This window comes from Tamandua tetradactyla, chromosome 12, assembly GCF_023851605.1.
Source record: "Tamandua tetradactyla isolate mTamTet1 chromosome 12, mTamTet1.pri, whole genome shotgun sequence".
In the NCBI taxonomy this organism is placed as follows: Eukaryota; Metazoa; Chordata; class Mammalia; order Pilosa; family Myrmecophagidae; genus Tamandua; species Tamandua tetradactyla.
Genome location: NC_135338.1, coordinates 66,564,119 through 66,586,349, shown reverse-complemented (window position 1 = coordinate 66,586,349; position 22,231 = coordinate 66,564,119). Strand labels below are relative to the sequence as shown.

General features: G+C 53.4%; 2 protein-coding genes across 25 annotated transcripts; one reads left to right on the top strand and one right to left on the bottom strand.

Annotated features, from left to right (window-relative positions):
* The first annotated feature begins 1,191 nt into the window (after positions 1-1,191).
* Positions 1,192-10,955, top strand: NEIL1 (nei like DNA glycosylase 1). 17 transcript variants are annotated; one of them, XM_077123733.1, is made up of 13 exons: positions 1,195-1,601; positions 1,770-1,837; positions 2,245-2,374; positions 2,508-2,564; positions 2,895-3,351; positions 5,949-6,068; positions 6,169-6,232; positions 6,487-6,586; positions 6,965-7,092; positions 7,481-7,508; positions 7,656-7,717; positions 7,884-8,049; positions 8,247-10,955. In XM_077123733.1, the coding sequence occupies exons 5-13, from the start codon at positions 2,918-2,920 to the stop codon at positions 8,288-8,290; spliced, it is 1,146 nt and encodes a 381-aa protein (XP_076979848.1). In that variant the 5' UTR covers positions 1,195-1,601; positions 1,770-1,837; positions 2,245-2,374; positions 2,508-2,564; positions 2,895-2,917; the 3' UTR covers positions 8,291-10,955. The 17 variants fall into 17 exon arrangements, 16 of the variants coding, with proteins under 16 accessions (XP_076979859.1, XP_076979858.1, XP_076979854.1 ...); XM_077123732.1 differs by having other exon boundaries at positions 1,770-1,853; XM_077123729.1 differs by having other exon boundaries at positions 1,588-1,671; positions 1,770-1,853.
* On the bottom strand, positions 8,999-20,298 carry MAN2C1 (mannosidase alpha class 2C member 1). Of its 8 annotated transcripts, none has more exons than XM_077123726.1 (26): positions 20,162-20,298; positions 19,770-19,895; positions 19,190-19,313; positions 17,981-18,051; positions 16,732-16,909; positions 16,288-16,477; positions 15,039-15,145; positions 14,791-14,901; positions 14,296-14,388; positions 14,087-14,203; positions 13,780-13,875; positions 13,529-13,674; positions 13,052-13,175; positions 12,563-12,684; positions 12,336-12,421; positions 12,027-12,182; positions 11,792-11,899; positions 11,537-11,669; positions 11,213-11,317; positions 10,746-10,902; positions 10,496-10,639; positions 10,027-10,136; positions 9,847-9,926; positions 9,512-9,660; positions 9,327-9,436; positions 8,999-9,246 (listed from the first exon to the last, which is right to left on the bottom strand). In XM_077123726.1, exons 1-26 carry the CDS (start codon positions 20,257-20,259, stop codon positions 9,120-9,122), a joined length of 3,168 nt encoding a protein of 1,055 aa, XP_076979841.1. In that variant the 5' UTR covers positions 20,260-20,298; the 3' UTR covers positions 8,999-9,119. The 8 variants fall into 8 exon arrangements, with proteins under 8 accessions (XP_076979841.1, XP_076979834.1, XP_076979835.1 ...); XM_077123719.1 differs by having other exon boundaries at positions 11,537-11,631; positions 11,792-11,886; XM_077123720.1 differs by having other exon boundaries at positions 11,537-11,631; positions 11,792-11,886; positions 14,102-14,203.
* Between the last annotated feature and the right edge of the window lie 1,933 nt (positions 20,299-22,231).

The following is a 22,231-nucleotide window of genomic DNA, read 5'->3' as shown; positions in this document are numbered from 1 at the left end:
CCGCTCTCTTGGCCCAAGGACATCACTTTGGTCCAGTCTTCGGCTCCCATGGTTCTGCCCTTGAACTCATTCTCCCTTCGGTTCGCCCTTCTCTGTTCACACTGTCCATGACTTCGTGGTCACAGGGTATGAAACACACCTTTATAATGCAGAGGTCTGGCTGTCACAGCTTCAATCTTGATCAATTTTAGCCTCACTAACGTGGACAACAAGATGTTGGGTGCCTCCTAATGTGATGCAGTTTGAAGTACAGAATAGCACCTAATAAGAGGTGTCCTAAGTATAGCTGAGCCATTAGATCTAATTCCCAGAGTGCAGGGAGAACTAGAGGTAGAGGAACAAGGAGATGGCATCCTGAGGAAACATTTAGACAAACCCAGAATGTGATGGGGCATCTCAAAAGACAAAGGGCTGGGACTCTTTAGAAATGTCAGTATAATGAAAGGCCAAAAACAGAAGGGGGAGAAATAGGAGGTAGGGAAGGTGATTCCACCTAGATTAAAGATGATTAATGAGACATGGAATTTTTTATTGGATTCCACCTTGAATAAACCAGCTGTAAAAGGCATTTTGGAAACAAATCGGGAAATGTGAATGTGGACCAGGTGTTAGATGATATTAATATTAGACAATATTATTAACTTTATTTAGGTATAATCAAGATATTGTGGTTCTGTAGGAGATTGTTTTTGAGAGGTACATAAGTGTTGGGGGATGCAATGTCATAATTTGCCTAATGTACCTTAAAATACTTCTGTCAACATAAATGAATAAATAGATGAGGGAAGAAAAAGTAGAAGTAATAGGAAGGGAAGAGATCATACTTAGAGGTCAGGCACCAGTGCCTGCTACATGCCTCATCACACTTAGGAAGAAAAAACAAGCAAACTCCTCACAGAGTCCCTACCTTACCTGACCAGTATCTTGCTTGCGTCTGGGTCCCCACGCTACAGTCCAACCACAGCAGCCCTTCCAATGGACAGAAGTCCTCTTTTGGGCCTTTGCACCAGCCGTTCCTTCTGCCTTGGTAAATTGCCCTCACTGCCAGCTGGCTCCTTGGTTTTGAGTTCTCAGCCTAAACGTCACCACCCACCCCCTCCACAGAACCACCTGAAGTAGGCTGTCCTCTGCCCCTGGTTTTTGTTGGTTGGCTGCACCTCTCCCCCACATTAGGTGATGATGTTTACGCGCAGTTTCAATGCGTTGATACTTAGGGTCACCACCGGGTCCCCAGAGCCCGTGTTTATCACGCCCCTTCGCACGCCCCGTGTACAGCTGCAGGCGCCTCCTCCTCGCTGCTGTTTCCAGGACCCGCGGTGACAGCTGCAACCCGAGACTTCCAACCTGACTGCGTATTTCGCCCGCGCCGGGCAGGTGGAATCAAGACCACCAACTCTCAGCCAGGCGATTGCACACCCCGAGACCCCTAGCTGGGGAAACTACACCAGAGAGTCTCGGCTTCGCCCACCTCATTCAGGAACTACACTTCCCAGCAGGCGTGGGAGTAGCGCCCCCAGCCCCCAGCATGCTCCTAGGCGCGGCTCCGCCCCGACATTAACCCCTTAGAACTGCGGACTTACAGGGAGCCGCGCGGAGCGCAGGTACGGGTTGGGGCTGCGGGTTGGACGTGTGCAGCAGAGTTGAAGAGAGATGGGATTTGGGGCCCTTGCGGTAAGAAGGGAACCAAGGTTAGCCAAAGGCGGAAGCTCAGTTGAGGGCAGGGGTGCAGCGGGGGACGGCCATAAAGCGCCTGCCTCTTGCAAAACTAGGAATCTAGAAGTTTGCCTTTTCCTGCAAAACGAAACCTTTCGGGTGCCAGAAGCAAGGCGGTACTAAGGTGGGGAAAGGAGAAGGTAAAGAAGTCTTTCCCGGCCAAATCCCCCACTTCTACCTGCCCCCCCCAACCTTGCCTTCCATCCTGAAACGTCCTAGGGGAAGAGGAAAGTGGCAAGCGCCCCTCTCTCAGGCAAGTGTAAGTGGGTGAACGTTAGGGAGTGGAGTAGGCTTCCCCTGGGGACTGAGGCTCTAGTGTGGGAGTCTCGGATTACTCCGTGGACCAGGGCTCCGAGTTCTGGGAGCTCTTGCTGGTGCCCCTCAACTCCCTGCCGGGTGCTGTGTGAACCTGGCTCCCATACAGGTGTGTCTGGAGATGCCTGCAAGCCCCCCATGTCCTGGTGCCTGCCCTGGCCAGGGGTGGTGCCTTGCTGAGCACTGGCCTCAGTTTCCCAACTGCCTGTCTCCCAGGCTGCGTTAGGGGCATCCACTCAGTGGTTCCATTAGCAGATGCAAGCCCTGTTCTAAGCGGTGGGACTGCAGAGCTGGCAGGGTTTACACTCTCAGGTGGGAGTGGAAGTAGAGGCCAACAGTAAACAAGGTAATTTCAGACTGTGGTAAGTTGACAAAGAAAAGCAAACGGGGTTGGGGAAGCAAATGGGGTTGATAGGGTGGTCTGGGAGGGCAGCACTCAGAAGGTGACTTTTTTGAGCTGAGGGAGGTTTTCCTAACAGAGGGACCCTAGGGACAAAGGCGTGGAGCTGGGAAGAGAAGTCACGTGTCTGGAGCAAGTGAGTGATGGAGGTCTGAGGGAAATGAGATGACAGAAGTGGGCTAGGGAAGAATATGGACTTTATTCTAAAGGGAGTGAGAGCTTGTGGGGGTGTTAATAAGCAAAGTTGAGTCAGACTCCCTTCCCCAGCTTTGGTCTGCCCGTGCCCCAGTGTTCCCAGCACCATTAGGTGAGGGCCAGGGGCTGTGGGCCAGGCCAGCAGAACTTCATGCCTACCCCACCTGGCCACTCCCCTTCTGGCCTTCAGGGTTCTCCTCTGTAAAGTGGGGAGTGATTCCTACAGCCCAGTGTCCATACCTGATCCAGCCTGCCGCCCCTCCCCACACAGGGCCTGGCCACCTCTCCCGCAGGATGCCGGAGGGCCCTGAGCTGCACCTGGCCAGCCACTTTGTGAACGAGGCATGCGAGGGGCTGGTGTTTGGCGGACATGTGGAGAAGTCAGCTGTCAGCCGCAACCCTGAGGTGCCATTTGAGAGCAGTGCCTACCACATCTCAGCCTCGGCCCGTGGCAAGGAGCTGCGCCTGCTGCTGAGCCCCCTGCCCGGGGCCCAGCCCCAGCAGGAGCCACTGGCCCTCATCTTCCGCTTTGGCATGTCCGGATCCTTCCAGGTGGCGCCTAGTGATGCGCTGCCACCCCACGCCCATCTGCGCTTCTACACAGCTCCTCCCGGCCCCCGGCTTACCCTCTGCTTCGTGGATATTCGCCGCTTTGGACGCTGGGAACTCGGGGGCGAGTGGCAGCTGGGCCGTGGGCCTTGTGTCTTGCTGGAGTACGAGCAGTTCAGGTAGGGCCAGTGCCAGGTGCTACGGGCACAGTCTGGGCTCTGGGCCTGGCTCTGTCAGTGCCTTGTTGGAGAACCTGGGGCAAGTCTCAGGCCCCTCATGTGTAGGCCAAGGTAGTGTCCTCTGCCCTGGGGACATCCCCTGAGTTACCATATGTATAAACCTAAAACTGATGCAGAAGGCGAGGGGTGAGCTAAGAGGAGGCACTGCCCTAAGGAGATGTGACCGGAGAGTGTCAGAGCTGGACCAGGAGCCCCACACTGCTTCTCGGTATTCCCAGGTGGCTAGGAAGAAAGGAGGAGGGGTTTTGACAACATGTTCAAAAGTGAGGCTGTGCAGGAAGGCATTATTTCAGGGGGGGTGGGTGGGTTGGAGACTGCCTAATGACATGGTTAGTTAAGACAGGTTTTGTGGCCTCCCACATTTCTCTCTGCCCATTGGTCTGTGTCCTGTGGCCTCTGACTGTCCCCACCTAAGGGAAGGGTAGCAGCCCCCCCTGGGATGTGATGCAGCTGGCACAGCATCAGCCACTTCCTTTCCTCTAAACAGGAAATGTTTACAAACATCTGCTTTGTGCCAGGCCCTATTCTAGATGCTGGGGGTACAGCAGCAAACAAGAGGGATGTGGTCCCCGCTCCCAGTGCTAATGTTCAGGTAGGAAAGGGAGGAACAGGGAAACAAGAAGAATTCAGATACATGCCTGAAGAAAAATCCAACAGGTGGAGGAGGTAAAGAATGACTTTTGGGCAGGAGTTAAGGAAGGCCATCTGGGGAGGTGACTTTTGTGCTGAGGCCTGACTGGCTAGGAGCCAGCCAGGCAACAAAACCATTCTAACTGGGAGGAATCGCGGATGTGAATTTAGGTGGACTTGGACAGTTCTCCCTTCCTCAGGGACCTTGTGCCTTTAGTTGGCCTTAGGAGTCCTGGTTTCCCACAGAACAGGCCAGGGCGTCTTGGGCTCACAGAAGGCAGTTGATCCCTGGTCTTCCCGAGCACTGTCCCCAAGTGCATAGCACTGACACTTCTGTCCATGGTCCTGGCTTCCCCTGGCTCACCTTTCCCGGGGAGTCATGCCACAAGTTCACTCTTTGCCAGGTGTCCTTGAAGTTTCTCTCATACTTGAGCATTTGGTATGACGGAAGCACGTTTTCTTGGTCTGACAGCTGGGGACTCTGTGGGGCTCTGCTTTCCTCAGAAATCTGAGCCATCGCCTGGGCCAACCTTCCACTCTTACCTTTACCCAAAGCTCTGTCTTATTGCCCCCTGCCCTCATACTCTCCTCATGCCCACCACTGGGTTGGTGTTGCCTCTTCCACAAAGGAACTGGAAGCATTTATTTGCTATGGTGTCAGGGAGACCCATGAGTGGGTGGTGGGGTAGGGGCTGTTGGAGACTCAGCTAGGATTTTCCCCTCCTCCACAGAGCCAGTGCCAGCCTCCTCAAAGACAATCTTCAGGGTCTTGAGAAGAGCTGCACCCATCCATGTCAAATCTACACTGCTGTGTAACCCACCAGGAGTCTTAGGCAGGGAGTTGCCATCTGCAGTCACGCTTGAGGTCCTGTGATCATCTTGTTTTCAAAAGGAGGTGGAGTCTGAGGCACTTTGCTTATGATAAGCATACAATATACAGACTCCAAAGCGTTCCCTTGAACATGCTGATTTTTTTTTTTTTGGTATGCTGTATGATGGGGTCACATTTCATTTTTTTTCCATATGAGTATCCATTATTGCAGCACTATTTGTTGAATTTTGTTTGTTGGTTGGTTTCTTTGTTTGGGAAGTGCATGGGCTGGGAATTGAACTAGGGTCTCCCACATGACAGGTACAAATTCTACCACTAAACTACTCTCATACCCCCTGAGCACACTGATTTTTTTATTAATTAAAAAAATTTTTTTAATACCAAAAAACACCAAACAAATGCAAACATTCTTAACTTTTGATCATTCCGTTCTACATATATAAGTAATTCACAATATCATCATATAGTTGCATATTCATCATCATGATCATTTCTTGGAACATTTGCATCTATTCAGAAAAAGAAATAAAAAGAAAACAGAAAAAAATTCATACATACCATACCACTTACCCCTCCCTTTCACTGATCACTAGCATTTCAATCTAAATTTATTTTAACATCTGTTCCCCCTATTATTCATTTTTATCCCATGTTTTACTCGTCTGTTGACAAGGTAGATAAAAGGAGCATCAGACACAAGGTTTTCACAAGCACACTGATTTTTAAAACAATTTTTTAAAATTTATTTTGAGCACTTTGATTTTGATTAGTATTTTTCACCCTTCACAGTGAATTAAAGCCCCTATTTTTCCTATTAGACAGATAGGAAAACTGAAGTTCCAGCTGCCAAATAGTGCTGAGGCTAGAAGGGGAGCTGAGACCCCAATCATCACCACCCCTTCACCTGGGAGCAGGTCCCTCATCATGTCACATCACCTACCCTGGATGCATCTGGGAACTAATAAAGCTGTGACACCTGCCCCAGGAATTTGCTTCTACCAGCACAGGCATGGGAAGGGGAGTAGTAGCAAAAACAGGGCAGGAGGCTCATACCCCCAGGGTTGTGTCCCCTTAGGGAGAATGTGCTGCGAAACCTAGCAGACAAGGCCTTTGACCGCCCCATCTGCGAGGCCCTTCTGGACCAGAGGTTCTTCAATGGCATCGGCAACTATCTGCGGGCAGAGATCCTGCACCGGTCAGCAGGGCAGGCTGTAGGCAGGAGGGCTGGGGTTGGGGCCAGGCTGTGCCCACATTCCCTGCTGCTCAGCAAGGCTCCCTCTCCCCCACCGCTCCAGGCTGAAGATCCCTCCCTTCGAGAAGGCCCGCACGGTGCTGGAGGCTGTGCAGCAGCGCAGGCTGGTGAGGGTACAGGGAGGCTGTGTCAGCCCCCAGGGTGTGAGTGAAGTCAAGTGTTTCCATCTTGGCTCTGTGTGCCTTTCTCAGTTTGGTGCCTCAGTTTTTTCTTGTCTCCAGTGTGTGTATGTGTGTGTGTATAGAGATAAACCACCTTTGAGGTCCTGGCGTGCTCGGGAGTTCTGCTACCAAAGAGCCAGCTGCTGGCCCAGCCACCTTGCCATGCTAACAGCCAGGGCCTGCCTCTGCCTCTTCTTCAGAGCCCAGAGCTGACTCTGAGCCAGAAAATCAGGGTCAAGCTGCAGAACCCAGACCTGCTGGAGCTGTGTCACTTGGTGCCCAAGGAAGTGGTCCAGTTGGGTGAGGCCTGGGGAAGATAAATGGCCACCTACCTCTGCCCCAGCATACTGTCTGACCTCCAGACTAATTCCCTACCTGGAAAATGGGAGGCTGTAGTCCAAGATGAATTAGGCCTCCTCATTTCTTAAGTATATGTATCCTCCATGCTGCCCATGAGGCAGGCAGAGCCAGGATTCTTAACTCCAGGATGGGAAAGCCATGGCCCAGAGTGGGGAAGGTACCAGCCTAACATCACTCAGCTGGAGGGTGGGGAGCCCTGCCTCCTGACCCTGTCCATCAGCATGTGTAGCTGAGGTCTGGGCCAGGTCTGGCCAGGCTCCCCACTCTTCCCAGCCCTAGTCTGCCCTCTGACCTTCGCCTGGTTCCTCTGTCCCACAGGGGGCAAAGGCTACGGGCCGGAGAGCGGGGAGGACGACTTTGCTGCCTTTCGAGCCTGGCTGCGGTGCTATGGCGTGCCGGGCATGAGCTCCCTGAGGGACCGGCATGGCCGTACCATCTGGTTCCAGGTGTGAAGCCCTATTGCTTACACAGGGAAGCAAACACCAAGAAAGCTGCTGGGTGGGGAGACCTGGGATCATAGCAGGGCAGGGGTCTGCTTGGGTCTCCCCAAGGCAGGGATGCCCAGGGCCTGCCTGGGCCCCCAAGGCTCACTCTGTTCCTGGGGACCCAGACGCCCCAGGCCATGCCCCTCCCCTCCTACAAATCCCAGGGTCCCAACTGCTGGAGCCACCCAAAGGCAGGGCGCCTTGTTGGTACTGGCTCTGATCTGGAGGGGAGAACAGAAAGGTCTCCTGGGGAGGAGATACACTGACCTGGAAGTGTAGGTGTGAGTCTCCAAGGAAAACTGCTTGTTCTTGCCCAGACTGATTTCTAAATCCTCCCATTCCATTTTAGGGGGATCCTGGTCCCCTGGCACCCAGAGGTAAGCTAGCCCTAATGTAACAGGCTGCAAGCAGAAAGGCCAAGCACCCTTCTCCATCCCCATCCTCACTCCAACCAGGCAGAGAAAAGGGGAGGGGGAAGAGTTGAGGCCACAGAATCCTGTAACCTCAGGGTCGGTGTCCTGCAGGGGGCAAATGTCATAAGAAGAAATCCAAGGAAACACAGCTAGTTCCAGAGGCCCGTGAGGAGGTATGGCTCTCTGCTCCTACTTCCTCCCTGCTCTCTCTCCTACCCTGGCTGCACCTCCTAGGCCATGTTCTGGGCAGCTGTCTTCCCCTGACAAAGCAGGGCAATGGTGAGCCCTGATCAACATTGCTCACTGAGCCCCTCTAGGACTGGGGTCTCCTCCACACAGGGCTCCCCTCCTCCAAGCAAGGCCCCTCCCAGGACCCGAAGAGCATGGAGGGACCTTCCCAAGCAGACTGCAGCCCAGAAACCTGAGGGGACCAACCTCCAAAGGGACCCAGAAGCCCCCACAGTTCCTGAGAAAAGGAAGAGAAGAGCGCGGCTGGCAACGTCAGGTAGGCTTTCCTCAGTATTCTCCCCTGGAGAGGGAAGAAGCCCCACAGACACTGGCTCCTCAGCAGAGGAAGGGGACGGCCACACAAGTGGGAGGAGGATGGAAACAAAACTGGGAGGCTGTAGGGCACTCCGCAGCCTGCAGGGCCCCTGGTGAGGAAAGTCTGAGCTAGCCATCTCACTATGCTCCTTCCTGCAGGCTCCAGAGGGTCCCGAAAACCAAAGCTCACCACCCACCCTTAGACCCAAGAGATCCTTGCTTGCATCTACCCCTTCCAGTTGCCTCGACCTGGATCAGGGCACCTGCCTAGTGTCCTAGAAGCAGACAGCAGTTAGAAGGGGGCTGCATGCCCCTGGTCCCATAGCTGTTCCCTGTATATCTGATGTTTTTAACTATACCCTGCACATTCCCCGTTTTTAAAGCTCATGTGAAAAATGCTCCTCTTTTTTTTCTTGTTCTAAATAAACAGATAGAGTGGAACTTCTTAGACTGGCTGCAGGCCTAGGAAGGATAGGTTGGGAGGCCACAGCTCTGACAGGAGGCCCAACTTCTCAGCAGGGCACACTGAGCCCCGGTCCCAGTCTCAGAGTCCTGGTTCTCATGGGCTGCCTCTGCCCAGGCTCCATAACATCTCCAGTCGCAGATTCTTCAGGGTCATGGCTGCTCCACCCCCACCTGGCCCTGGCTAGTTAGCACTCCTTTCCCAGTGGGGGCCAGCCAGAACCCACCCTCCTAGCCTCCTTCCCAGCCCCAGGTCTTCTACTCCTGCTAACCAAATTATGGTCACCTCAAGACACTCAATCTCTTGGGAAGGGGGAAGCTGCAGCCTGGACTCTGCCCACCCAGGTAATCTTAGATCTTGCCCCTGCCCTCAAATGCTGGGAAAAAGCCTTCCCCATCAAAGCCTGAGGGTGAGTCCTGAGGGGAATGAGCAGGAGCTGCTCAAAGGGTTCTTAACCGAAGGATTTATTGTACGGTGACTTAGTGGTAACTGATCCTTGGCTCAGGCTGGGGAGGCAGAAATGAGGAGCCCCCCAAAATTGTCACAAACAAAAACCCACCACCAGGGGCTCAGCCTGATGGGGGCTGCAGCACAAGCAGTAGGGACCGTACTTGGAAGGGAGAAAAGGTGAGCTTCAGGCGGTCGTCGTGCAGGGGGAGCTGGCCGGTGGGGTCACGCTGTTCCAGGAGGTTGCAGCTGGAAACAGTAAGGGCCATGAAGGACCCATGAGGGCTGGTTTCGTTCAACCCCCACCCCTCCCATGCACCTCCACTCACAGGACAGCCTCCTTAACCAGAAGGGACGTCTGCAGCCAGCAGTCGACGTGGCTGCCGTGGGCCTCGTACAGCCTCAAGACCAACGTGCGACTCTCAGGACTTGACTCTGCCTGGGGAGGGAGGTGGGCAGTGGGCAGGGCCAAGGATGGACTCACCAGGGAACCCGCCCCTGCCCCGTCCCTTACCTGCTTGACTGTCTCCAACACCACTGCAGGTGTGGACAGAGAGAAGGCACTCCAGGCAGTAGTGGGTGCTGGACCCGGAGCAGGCAGCGCCAGTAAGGGGAAGTTGAGGTTGTAAGCAGCACGGATGACTCCAGCATCCTGGAAGGAGCCTGGGGATGCAGACCCGAGAGGGGGCGCACAGTAGAAAATGGGGGCTCCCCTCCCATGCCCCTAGAGGGGGTATGGAGGTGGGGCAGCCGGGGCTTTCCCTACTAACCGCTGGAGAACTGGAGGCTCAGAGAAGGGCAGAGAGGTGTTCAGGGTCAAAGGAGGGTCCCACCATCCCCAGGACTCACCCTTGTGTGGCATCAGCGCGTAGGTGAACTCGTGGCGCCCCATGTCAGCAGAGGCATCAGGGGCCTTAGGTGCTCGCAAGCTAGAGTGGAATGGATGGGTCTGAGCTTGGTTGAGGCTGCTGGAATTCCAGTTATGGATTCCCCCTGTGCGGGTCCCCGGGTCTTGGGCACCCCACTCACAGTGAAAGGCTGAGGACACTGCCATGCACTGATGCTCCATACTTGCAGTCGTTGAGCAGGGCCAGCCCAAAGCTGTGCTCTGACAGATCCATCCAGCGGTGGGCCCACACCTGGAGGGCAGATCCCAGACCCACTTGGTGCCCACCCACACCCATGCTCCTAGTCTTGAGCGCCTCTTGCTGGAATGCAGAACTGAATTCTAGCTCCTTCACTCTCAGAGGCCCTGGGCATTTACCCAACCTCTCTTAAGCCTCAGTTTTCTCATCTGTGGAATGGGGATAAATAATTGTACTCACACCACCAAATTGTCACGAGTAGCAAACCAAATGCAGAGCATGTGGCACAATGTCTGGCACACACATTAGGAGGTAGTAAGTACTGATCCTTGTTATCATTCTCCTTCTTCCCCCTACCACCTAGTCTCTCCCAAGGAAGGAAGAAGCTCCTCCCCCACCCCTCAATGTCAGACCTCAAAGCGGGCCCAGTCCCAAGATGTGTTGTAGTGGGTGGGGCGTTGCAGGTGCCCAAACTGGATCTCATAGGTGGCCTGGGGACTCCGCACACGGGCAGGGAACTCCACCTTCAGGAACTTGTGGGCCTCGTGCCAGTGAACCTGTAAACAGGGCAGTGGGTCAGGGGAAGGAAGGGAAACGCACAGGCCTGGGGTGGCCCCCTCCCCACTAGCTGTACCTGGTGAAGACACCCACTACCCTGGCTACCTCAGTGTGGAAGCGAACATAGGGGCAGCCGATGTCCAGCACAACCTCCTGGCTGAGCCTGCTGTTGGGGCTGAGCTGCAGCAGGAACCAGGCACTGCCCCGCAGGCCACCCTCACTGCCCACTGCCAGGGTCCCAACCTGGCCCAACACCGGCTTCCTGTGGGATGAGAGTGGGAGGCACTGAGCCAGAGCAGGCGGGTGGCAACCTGGAGGGGCCCTAACAGGCCTATATTGCCCTACCCACCCACCCCTGTCCCCTGTTCACATGCTGCGCCTCAGCGGTGCCGCGCACAAGGTACCGCTTGGCTCGCCAGCTCCGGCTCCGGGTCACCGTTGGCTCCCCCAGTCCCTACACAGCCCAGGCGGGGCGGGAGAGTGGCCATGAAGTGAAGTCGCAGATGCCTTGTCAGCTGCCTCCCGGTGCCGCCCGCTCCCATTGTCACCGCCGTGTACGCTGCACCCCTCACCGTGTCTCCAAGTGGTAGTCCATGACGTCCCATGCGTCCCAGTAGAGGGGGACATCGTCAAACAGCACAAACTGGTTGCCCATGGCACCCTCGGCAATGACCTCCCTGGAAGGACATGGGGAAGGATTGGTGCTTTGCAACTGTCTCACCTTGGTTTCCCCAGCTGCTCCCAGGGGTGTGGCAGGGTGACCTAGCCCAGCCTGCCCTGCTCCAGGTATGGGTCCCAGCAGAGCCACTGGTGGGTAATTGTGGCCAAAGGACAGAGGGAACAAGGTCTGGGATCCACCTACCAGGCCCTTGGGGAGGATAGTGAGGGATTGGCACCTGCCAGAGGCCACCAGGACCAGCGATGACAGGCGGCCCGTCGGGTCCAGGCTCACCCGGATGATGCCGTTGTCCAGAGTCACAGAACCGTCAGGCTTGGTAGGAGGAGGCCTTGAGACTGAGTCTGCAGGGGCTTTCCTTACCCAACACCCTCCAGCTCCACCTCACTCCCTGCTTCAGGCTGAGAGACTCAGAACCCTCTGTGAGGGAGCAGCCATGACAGTCCCTGCCCCATTGGAAGCCACCAGGACTCACCTCTTGTACCACGAACACAGGCTGGGGCAGCAGGGGTTGCAGTGACATGGGGGCTGGGGCAGGAGCAAAGCCCATGCTGGGCACTGTCACCAGGGCTGAGGATGAGGCCTGGCATCAGGGCTACCCCCTGACCTTCTAGGAACCTTGCTCAGGGCGAGGGACAAAGTGGAGAAGGATGTGGCTACTACTCTCCAGCCAGGGGCACCCCAGGGTAGTTCCATCCCCCAGCTCATACCTAGGCTGTGGGCCCCACCAGGCCTGGGCAGGGCCAGCACTTCAGTGCGCTTCCAGGGCAATGTGTTGACGATGAGGAGGCCCTCGGGACCTGGCTCCCCAGCACACAGGGCTGCGGCTGCAGTGCTGAGCAGTTTATTGCCATGGGAACGGATGTCTGAGGAGGGAATGGTTGCTCCAGCATAGGGGCAATGGATCTAGGACAACCCATTCATGTCCCACAGAGACATGGGATCGACTCTGGGTATTGAAGAGAGGAGGGACTGTTGTGTTGACTTCTGACCTCTACAGTCCCCACCCTCAGCCTTACCTTTGTAATGGCACATGGCCTCCTCTACCACCAGCTGGATGCAGCTTCCAGGCACCACATCATGGAACTGGTTCAGGAGCAGGAGCCTGCAGGAGCCGAGGGCAGGAATGGGGAAGGCAGGGTACCGGCGGGGAGACAGGACAGGAACAAAGACTGGAAGAGGGGCAGCTCTGAAGGTGTCTGGGGTGAGAGCTGAGGTGAACAGCAGGGGCAGAAGCCAAGCTAACCTCCAAAGGCACTGCAACTGGGAAGCCGGGTACAGGAACTGGGCACTGCGGGCCAGGGCCAGGCTGCTGAGCAACTCCACGTCGTGCAAGATCCGCTCACACTCCCGGTTCTCCTTCTTGATCTGAGCCCAGGGTCGGGGGATCAGGATGGAGTCTGCTCAATGCCCTACACCTTCCAAAGCCCTCCCTTGCTCAAAACCCATAATGGCTCCTCAAGGCCTCCTAGATAAAAGCCTCTTGCCCCAAAGGCCCTCCCAACTTTCCCCTCAGTCCAAATCCCATCCTCTTCCAAGGATGCTCAGTCCTGCCTTCTCCAAGCAGCTTTCCTGATCAACCTGCTCTCGTACTTCTCTACTTTGAGTTCCTGCAGTCTCTCGCCCTAGATCTGGGCTGGGTTCTATCTACAGCCCATTTGTCTCCCACTTCTTTCTCTGACTCCCTATCCATCAAGGGCATACCCTCCCTGCCCGACTCCCATCCAGCCCTGACCTGGGCCTGGCTGGTGTAGGTGCCATTGTGCAGTTCCAAGAAAAGCTCCCCGACCCAGGTGCACAGCTGCCCTGAGGTATTCTCCAGCGCAGAAAAGAGCCGCCCTGGAGAGGACAGCTGCACTCTGCAGGAGAAAGCAAGCCTGGGTGTCCCAGCCTCTCCTTGTCACGTAGCTTTCCCTCCCTTTAGAGAATCCCCCAGAGGGAGGAGCTGCCCCTTCTCAGGTGGCCTTCCTGACCAGAATATCCCAGGAGAGCCACTCCTTCTGGTGGGTTCAAGCCCCATCCCACCTTATGCTTTTATCTCCCATATCAACCCCAGAGTGACAGTTTGGAAGAGCCAGTGGCTAAGAATTGGAGTAGGACAAAGTCCAGTAGAATGACTGGGTCCACTATATGAGCAGAAAGACGAGCTTAAGACAAGGGCTAAAGGTGGATCTATGTGAGAGCCAGGGCCTACTGGATGTCCAGGCCTGACCTGGGTAGCCCATCTGTATTGCACAGCCGCTTCAAGCGGTCCAGCATGACCTGGGTGGGACCACCACCCCCATCTCCGAAGCCAAAGAGAAAGGCACTGTGGTTGGTCCGCCCCTTGTCCCGGTTGTTGGTCACAGTCTTCAGCACCTGCACAGACGGGAGAGGGCCAGCGTGGGTCAGCTGAGGACCAGATGCCCAACCCTCTCCACCCTGACCACCCCAACCCTGCCTGGCCATTAGGTGCCCCCTCACCTCCTCCACACTGCCCTGCATCCCATATGAATCGCCAGGTGGGAAGTGGGTCAGTACACGGGAACCATCCAGCCCTTCCCAGAAAAAGGTATGATGCTGCCAGCAGGGAAAAGAGAGGCAGAGAAGAGAGAGGCCAGGATTAGGGCAGTGCAGGGCCATCAGAGCTGGGTCTTCCAGCCCCAGTCCTTGCCCTGCCTGTGGTGAGAACCTGGAGGAGTCACACCCCCTCTAAATCAGGCTGGGGAAAAGTGAATTGGCTATGTGGGACCCAGACCACTCTAACTCTGATCCCCTGGGGCCTGCTCACTGGGAAGGAGTTCACCAGGTTCCAGCTCAACTTCTGGGTCAGGAAGCGCCCAATGCCACAGCCGAGCATGATCTGGGGGAGCTGTGCTGAGTAGCCGAATGTGTCTGGCAGCCAGAACTGTGGGGAAAGGGACTCTGGGTTCTTGGGAGCAACCCCAGCATCAGCCCCTTGTCACTCCTTATCCAGCTCCTCCCACCTGCTTCACCTACCTCGGAGCACATCTTCCCAAACTCCTGCAGAAAGAAGTTTTGGCCCTGCAGGAATTGCCTTACCATGGCCTCTCCACTGGGAAGGTTCCCATCCTAGCAGCGAGGGGAGAGAAAGATAGATAGGGTCAGCGCCAAACATGGAGTAGGTAGCTCATGCCAACCTTACCCTGTGCAGAAACCAGGGTTACATCTTATACAGGGGCTCCCGCTGGTCCCCGGGAAGCGTCCATCTCCAGGCTTCAGGCCTGACTGTCCACCTGCCCTTGAGGGTAAGTTCCTGGGACTGGGTCACACAGATAGCATAACACAGAGCTTGATGTCCTCTGTCCCTTCAAGTCCCAGGCCTCTGGGATACCAGGCACTAACAAGACGTGCCACAGAAGGGGTATGAATGGCTGGCAGAAAGTCACCAGCACACCCATGGAGAGGCCTGGGTTCTGTGGGAGAGGCGACGGCAATATGGTCTGAGGAGGAAGGGGAACAGAATGCACTTACCATCTCCACCCAGGTGCCCCCCACAGGCACAAACTGCCCATGGCAGGCAAACTCCTGGAGCCGGGTGTACAGGCCGGGGTAGTGGGTCTTCACCCAGAGGAGTTGCTGCGCCTAGGGGCAGACAGGGGAGAAGCTGGGCAAGGATGGTGAGGAACCTGCCCTTCAGGCCTGAGATGCTCTGGGAGCCATGCCCTTGGACATGGGAGTGCTAGGTGCCTGTCCCACCCCTGCCCAGCTGTCTATCTAACCTGAGAGCAGACAAAGATAAACTCAGGGTTCCGTTCCATAAGCTGCACCGCAGTCACCCAGCTCCGAGCACATTTCCGCACTGTTTCCTTGAAGGGCCAAAGCCAGGCTAGATGGAAGGTTGAGAGGGTGGGGGTGGAGGAAGAGCAGGAAAGGCCCCAGCTCCTCACAGATCTCCAGTCCCCAGCCCACCCTCACCCTAGCAGCCCAGCCTAGGCCTTTAGCACCCTTCATCCTGCAGAGCCCTCCTGAGCTGTCACCTTGAATCATTCTTGCAAGGTAGGAGGAGTAGGCGATGGGGAAAGTGGGTAGGCAGGACTATCAGTTCAATTTTATAGGTCGGGAAATGGAGCCACCAGGCCCTGCAACTGACAGCCTGAGTCTGAGGCTTGGGACCCTTAGAGAGTATTATGTGAAAAGCAGCTGAGACTAACCCTTTCCCTGCCCACACATCGACAGATATCCTGGAACAGCGGACACAGTTCCCCAAGATGGACCTGCCTGGGCCAGCTGTCCTGCATGAGGTACTATAGCCTCTCTTCACCTCTAGGCCTCGTTGCTTCCTTACCAGCACCAACTCCCTCCACCCTATCCCACACTCTCACACAACAGAGAAAGCCCTTGTTTCATAGTTCAGTAGCTGTATCAGAATCAATACCTTGGAGAGTTTGTTAAACATGTGGATTTCCTATAAAGCCTTATAGACACTGCCAGCTCATTAGATTCGAAATTGAACTTCTGATGCCCCCTAGGAAACCAAACCTTGCTCTTGAGCCCCCATGTGACCCCCCTCTGAGGGCTTGGGCACCCTTGTCAAACTCTTCCTCTTCCTCACTTGGTTCAGAGATCACCTCCTCCAGGAAGCCTCCTGACCCAACTGGGTTAAGTGCCTCCCCTAGGCTCTCCAGTCCCCCATACTTCCTTCCATCATGATACCTACTGGGTATAGCCCCATGATACCTAATTGGGGCTGCCTATTTTGTAAGCATCAGTCTATATAATCCCACCCCCAGTATCTGGCATGGGGCCTCCCAAGGCATCGGATTTTGTTGAAGGAATAAATGAAGCCACAGCTAGCAGAAACCACAGCCCTATTCTCCTGCCACACTTTATAGATGGGGAAAACTGAGGTCCAAGAGGGGCAAGGAATTGCTGAGGGTCATACAGTGCTTCCAGGGTACAGCCAGGGTACAGCCAGGGCTTCAGTCAAAACACTCCCCCTCCCCCAGCCAACCTGGCCAGCTGCTCTACCTGTATCAATGTGGCAGTGCCCCATGGCATGTAGGGTATGTTGGCTTTCACCTCCACGTTGGTCAAAGAACTGGCAGGCTAGGGCCTGGGCTATTGGGAAGGTCTTGGGCTGCGCAGGGTCACAGATGTTTACCATCTGGTTGGCTGTGTACAGAGCCTGGAAGCTGCGCTGGTTGTCCTCCCCGAGGCCCTGCAGAAAGTTCCAGCCCTTAATACCCATCTCAAGCTAGATTCTCAGGTGAGTTCCTCCCAACTCCAAGCCTTTGCATCTGCTGAGCCCACTGCTTAGCATGATCTCCCCTTTCTCCTTCACATGGGGAAATCCTTTGAATACTCAGGCAGGCAGAGATATGCTCCCTGGTCTGGATTCTGAGAGTCCCAACTATCTGATCCCAGAAACATACCCTGGACAGGCTCTAGAGGGTGATGGGTGGTGTCAAGTACCTTGGCCATGCCCAGCAGCAGCTCCAGATCCACCAGGAGCTTGTGGACATCCCGGTGGAACACAGCTAGCTCAGCCCGGCTCACCTGGAACATCTTCTCAGGGTCAGGGGCGGCAATCATGCTCCCTTTCCCGGCCCCCAGGAGCCCATTGCAGGCTACTTCCACATAGAGAGTCAGGCTACAATGGCGGGGAAGGCAACCTCAGGCCATGGGTCTGGCTAAGAATGCTGGGGGACTAGGGAGGAGGAACCCAGGAAGCATCCAGCTGACTCTTCCCCATTCACCTCCAGGAGGACTCGCCACACAGAGAATCCCACCCTGAGTCAGGTGCGTGTGTCAGACAGTCATGGTTGAAACGCCAGATTAAACCCATGTCCTGTAGTTGAGTGTTCCACTTTGGTAAGGGGGAAAAAGTAGTCAAGTTTGGAACTGTGTAACACATGCTCCTGTTTAGCCTTTTATTTCCAAGCTATCTCTGAAAGGCACTTAATCTGGGAACCCACTTTACATATTAAAAGCATGTTTGTATCTCCCAGGACCAATCTTTCAGACCAAAGATCATCAGGGCCCAGACTCATCAACCACATGGGTGGGCCATTCCCTGGAGCAGAGGGCAGGGTGGGTTATTGTGTTGTCAACTGTCTTCAGAGACCTCTCCCTCCTTCCTCCTCCTCCCCCTCCTAAGTCTACAATACTCCCCATACTGAGCTCCCAGGATTTTCTTCCAGAGATCACCTCAGTTTTACAATGTATGTGTGTGTATGTCTCCCTCTGCTGTCAGGACCATGTTATTCACCACGATATACCCAAGGTCTAGAAGCATCTGTTACACAGTGTCCACTAAATATTATAAATTACAATAATGCATTAAAAAAGTTTCTAATGATGTCATAAAATGTCCATGTTATAATACGGAATGAAAAAAATGAGGAAGGAAAATATCTAAGAAATACAATCTCAACTAGTAAAAATTATGCCTGGACAAAACAGTGAGAAGATGCTAATGATGATCACTTCCAAGTGTGGGATGAGGGGAATTATTTAATTCTCTGTGCTTGCCTACATTTACCACAGGAAGACTCACATTTTCATAGTCAGGAAAAAGTCGTGTTTTTAAAAACAAACCATGAGATTTGAGGATGGCTGTACTAGAGGCAGGGTGAGGTGTGTCAGATAACCCTGGGCCTCAGCTTGTCCACTGATCCCCCCTGCCCCAGCATTGTAGACCAGGGTACAGGCCCTTACTCACCTCCGGGGGTCTCCCTCCCCCAACCTGTCATTCAGGACATAGCTGGTCTTCTCACCCTCTTTGGTTAAACCCTGGTGGGGAGCAGAGTGAGAGAGACAGGGTCTGAGACCTTTAGACAATTCAGGTGAAGCCTAAACTGAGGGAGGCCAGGTCCCTCTACCCAGTCCCCAGTTCTTGGTCCTCTTTTCCAGTAGGGTCAAGAATGACAAAATAGAGACCCCTGGTAGCAGGTGACCCTGTCAACAGCCAAAGCCATGACTACCAAATGGTATCTGTTTATCAGCCGAAGAGCCCCTAGTCATATAAGATTAGTTTCTGGTTAGCCTCTGCACCCTCGAAAGAAGCTCCATGAAGTCAGGTGCAAGTTTCTTCATTCCCTACGACATCCTCAGTGCTTGGCATAGGGCCTGGCCCAGAATGGGCATCCATATTACATCTACTGAGCCAATGAAGGAAGGCTCAGAAAGAGAGGAGTTGTTCTTTCTTCCAGTACAGGAAGAAGAACCCAATGTTGGGTTGATGGCCCTAATCTAATGGTCGATGAGTGGTGCCAAATGGTTGAGAGTTAATAGCATGAACTTGGGATTTACTCCAACTTGAAATGGAAGCTGTGTGAATCTGGGTAAGTAAACTAACCTCTAGATATCTTAGTTGCTTAATCTGTGATGGGTATAAAGACCACTACTTTACAAGACTTTAAGATTAAAAGTGTTAGGGTTGGATGTGTAAATAAGACATTTTGTGGTTGTAGCTGGGAAATGGGACGGGGGTGGCAGGAAGAGATCCATTACTTCAGGGGAAGAGGATATAAATTTTCACTTCTACCATCCATAACTGTGACACCCCCAGTCCCAAGTATGTTTTACGTTCATACATACATACAAACTAGTTTATTAAACTCTAAAAATAAAAAGTGATATGCTCCACAAAGCTTCCAGCCTGGAACCTAGTAGAGGGTGGATACATGGATCTGCTGTAATTATTATTGTACTTGATGTAGTAACTATTTTCAGCCCAGAATGGGAAGGTGGTCAGTATGGGACAGGGTTGGCTTTGGACTAATGTTTTGAGATCCATTAGCCATCTACCCAACTTCCCAATGTGGAAGGAACCAGTATACAGGTTCCCAAGTGGCAACTCCCTCAGTCCTAAAATCCTGATACAGCCTTGTGAGCACTGCTACTCAGCTGTGGATAGGTGGTTCCTCACCTGGACAGGTTCTCCATCACGCCACACAAGGCCTTCTCCATTGCTTTCCCAGCGAAGGTGAACTTCCTGACCCACCCATGCTTCTGGGATGGTCAGCTCCACCCGGAACCAACAAGTCCACCACCTGCAAGAGAGCCATGGAGATGGGCGGAAGCCTTGTCACCACCTACTTCCTTGGATTAAGTGTTAGCAAAGACTTGGGACCAACCTCCTGAAAGCATAGGCAGCCTCTTATCTGAGCGGTAAGAAAGGAGCTATGAGGCCGGCTGTAAGGTGAGGGGAAGAGGCAGAGTGATTAGGGGCCCATGATCCCTTCTAGGTTACCCTTCCTAAGGGGTGTCCAGGAGCTGGGAAACAGAGGGAAGGGCGGATGAAAACTCTCCCATGAAGACTCTAAGGGACGGAGAGCTGTTCCCAGAGGAAGGTGCTGCTCTGTCCCCTGTGGCTGTCTGGGGGCAGAGGGTAGACAACGGAGGTACGACCCTTAGAGGAGCTTCCTGTGCACCTCTAGGTGAGCAAGGGCGTGGAGACCGGGCTCTTCCTTTTGGCCCGCTGGGCCGTCTCTTTGGGCGTTACCCACGTAGGTCCGAAGCAGTCGCCGACCTGCGCCGGGCGGAAGTTCTGCTGAATTGCCTGCTGGTAGGGAAGTCTTTCAGGCGTAATGAAGGACGAAAGCGCGTCCACCGGGCAACTGTCCCCAAAGAGCCTAGGCGAGAGGGCCGGTGGGCGCGCTTGAGACCACTCCCTTTCGCCCGGTCGGGCAGCCCGCGGGTGAACACGCGCCTTCTTTCAATCCACTTCCGAGAGGGCTGTCCGACCGTGCCGCAGCACATCCCGCCCCCGCCCGTAGATCCTGCACTGCCCCCGCGGACTCTCTGCCCCGCGGGCCGGGTGGCCGCAGTTTGAGCTACCCCCAGAAGAGGTGAGGGCACGTGGATACGGTCTGTCGGCTCCCGGGGCGAAGAGGCGCACCTGCCGCGGAGGTTACAATCGGTAAAGTAGAGCGGCGATATGAACTTCTCCACCCGCTCCAGTGTGGTGCGCCAGTGCTTCAGGACCGGCGTTGCCATCGTCGCGCGTCCACTGGTCTCCCGGAAGTCCTCTAGAGCTGCCGGCGCGGCTCACGGCCTGGAACCAAAGGTTCCGGCAACCGAAGGGCGCCTTCCATACCCGGCAACTTTTCTTGGAACACCGATGGCCCCGGAAGCACAGCTGTTCTTAACTTTTGAGCGGGAAACTGAAAACTAGAGTCTGAACTTTTCGAGGACCCCTCTTCTCATATTGCCAAAGGTCCCGGGACAGCACTGTAGGTGGGAGGGATTCTCGGGTAGGAGTCTGGGAGCCTCCAACATCAAAAGCAAAAAGTAGAAACCCCTTCAGCCCAGCCCGACCTCTGGCTCTGGCTTTTTGTTTCTGCTTAACGTGCAAAGTGGGCCGGGCTGAGGAGATGGATGCTTTCAAGCTGATGGGATTTTTTTAAATCCCAGTAACCTTCACTTCCTCTAGTACACGTGTTATTTTATGTTACCACCAACTCTTGCCCATCGTTAGAAACCTTGGAAATGTTTTGATTTGAGAAAGTAGATCACAGTATTCAACCTCTCAATAGAATAAGGCATTTCATCACCCAGTAATGTAGAGCCCACGAAGCAGTAATGCCAAAAACAGACTTCCAATTGCACCCTCAAGTTACCTTATTAGCAGCTTTACTTTTTCCTCCTGGGTTTTCCAGAGTTCTTGTTTAAAATCACTTATAAAGAAAATTATATATATATATATATATATATATATATATATATATATATATATATATATATATATATAAGCCCTGATATTTTAATGGAAATACTGACCAAGTCGACATTTCAAATGCAGATCATTAGGAAAGGTGACTAAGTACAGAGAACCAAGGGTGATTTAAAATAACTTTCTGCTATAATACAGGCTGTATTTAGAGCTTGGAGCTCAGATATCAGACTGAAGGAGGGATGAAAATGCTTCTGGGAAAAATCCTAGCTGCAAGTGAAATGCTTCCTGTTGGTTACATTGGTAGGCTAGGAGTTTCTCCTGAACTGGCCCTGAAACCCTGTCCTGAGGTACAGGCAGGTGCTCTGGACATAACACTGTACAGGGGTAGCAAGAGCTGGGGCTGCCCCTTGCCAGGCCCCATCAACTTCCCATGTTTCCAGGTGAACAGGATCCTTCTTGAGAGATCAGAGTGGGGATAGGTGAATTATAGCTGGGAAAATCTGAAGATCTTTCCCCCCAACCATCACATATCACACCAACCCCCACATCAAGTACTTCCCCAGCTTTTCCATGGAATCTGCTCGCCATAAGGCTCTTCTATACTTTTTTGGACTCACGAAGTTGTCTGTACCCCTGCATGAAAAACAGTCTAGAATCACAGCGAGATCTACCCATGTTTTGAAACTTTAGGAGCCAGTGTTGTGTTGTTGTTGTTGTTGTTTGGTGATAGTATTGAGGATTAAAAAGCAAACAGAAATACACAAAACACTATGACTTTACAATTCTGACTGAAGTAATGGTTGCTGGAGAAAAACCCACCAGTTGGCTGGGGGGGGCAGAGCTGGTCTTTGTTTAGAAAGTACAGGTAGATCACATATAAAAATCCCAGTCATTCATGTTTAAATGTCTGCTAGTTTATGTTAAATATATATCCCATTTGCAGTTACTATTGAAATGTATCATTTCCTCTCCCTCCCAATCCCATTTATATTACACATTTCATATGTACTTCTTTCAAATACTGGTTTGGTATTTAAGAGGTTCATTCCCATTCCTCTAAGGATAAGAAAAAAATATATAGAAATACAAATTACATAGCCTGATAATCTGCCCAAATATGAAGGCTTTTCAAATAGTTGAACAAATGTAAAAATCACATACTTAAATAAGTACTCTCTTTTTAAAATGTGGAATATTTTGATTTAGGGCAAGTACAAGTGACTTAACTATTTAAAGCAGAATCCTGTTTGTATCTGGAAAACAAGAAGCCAAAATCCCTGCTTCCCAATACTT

Excerpts from the sequence above, each read along its gene's own strand:
- NEIL1 (XM_077123740.1), top strand. The coding sequence starts at position 2,918 with ATGCCGGAGGGCCCTGAGCTGCACCTGGCCAGCCACTTTGTGAACGAG. Across the intron at positions 6,233-6,486 it reads CTGTGCAGCAGCGCAGGCTG|AGCCCAGAGCTGACTCTGAG; the intron begins GTGAGGGTACAG and ends CCTCTTCTTCAG. Across the intron at positions 7,509-7,655 it reads TGGTCCCCTGGCACCCAGAG|GGGGCAAATGTCATAAGAAG; the intron begins GTAAGCTAGCCC and ends GGTGTCCTGCAG.
- MAN2C1 (XM_077123726.1), bottom strand. The coding sequence starts at position 20,259 with ATGGCAACGCCGGTCCTGAAGCACTGGCGCACCACACTGGAGCGGGTG. Across the intron at positions 14,204-14,295 it reads TTGGGAAGATGTGCTCCGAG|TTCTGGCTGCCAGACACATT; the intron begins GTAGGTGAAGCA and ends CTTTCCCCACAG. Across the intron at positions 13,876-14,086 it reads ACCTGGTGAACTCCTTCCCA|CATCATACCTTTTTCTGGGA; the intron begins GTGAGCAGGCCC and ends CCCTGCTGGCAG.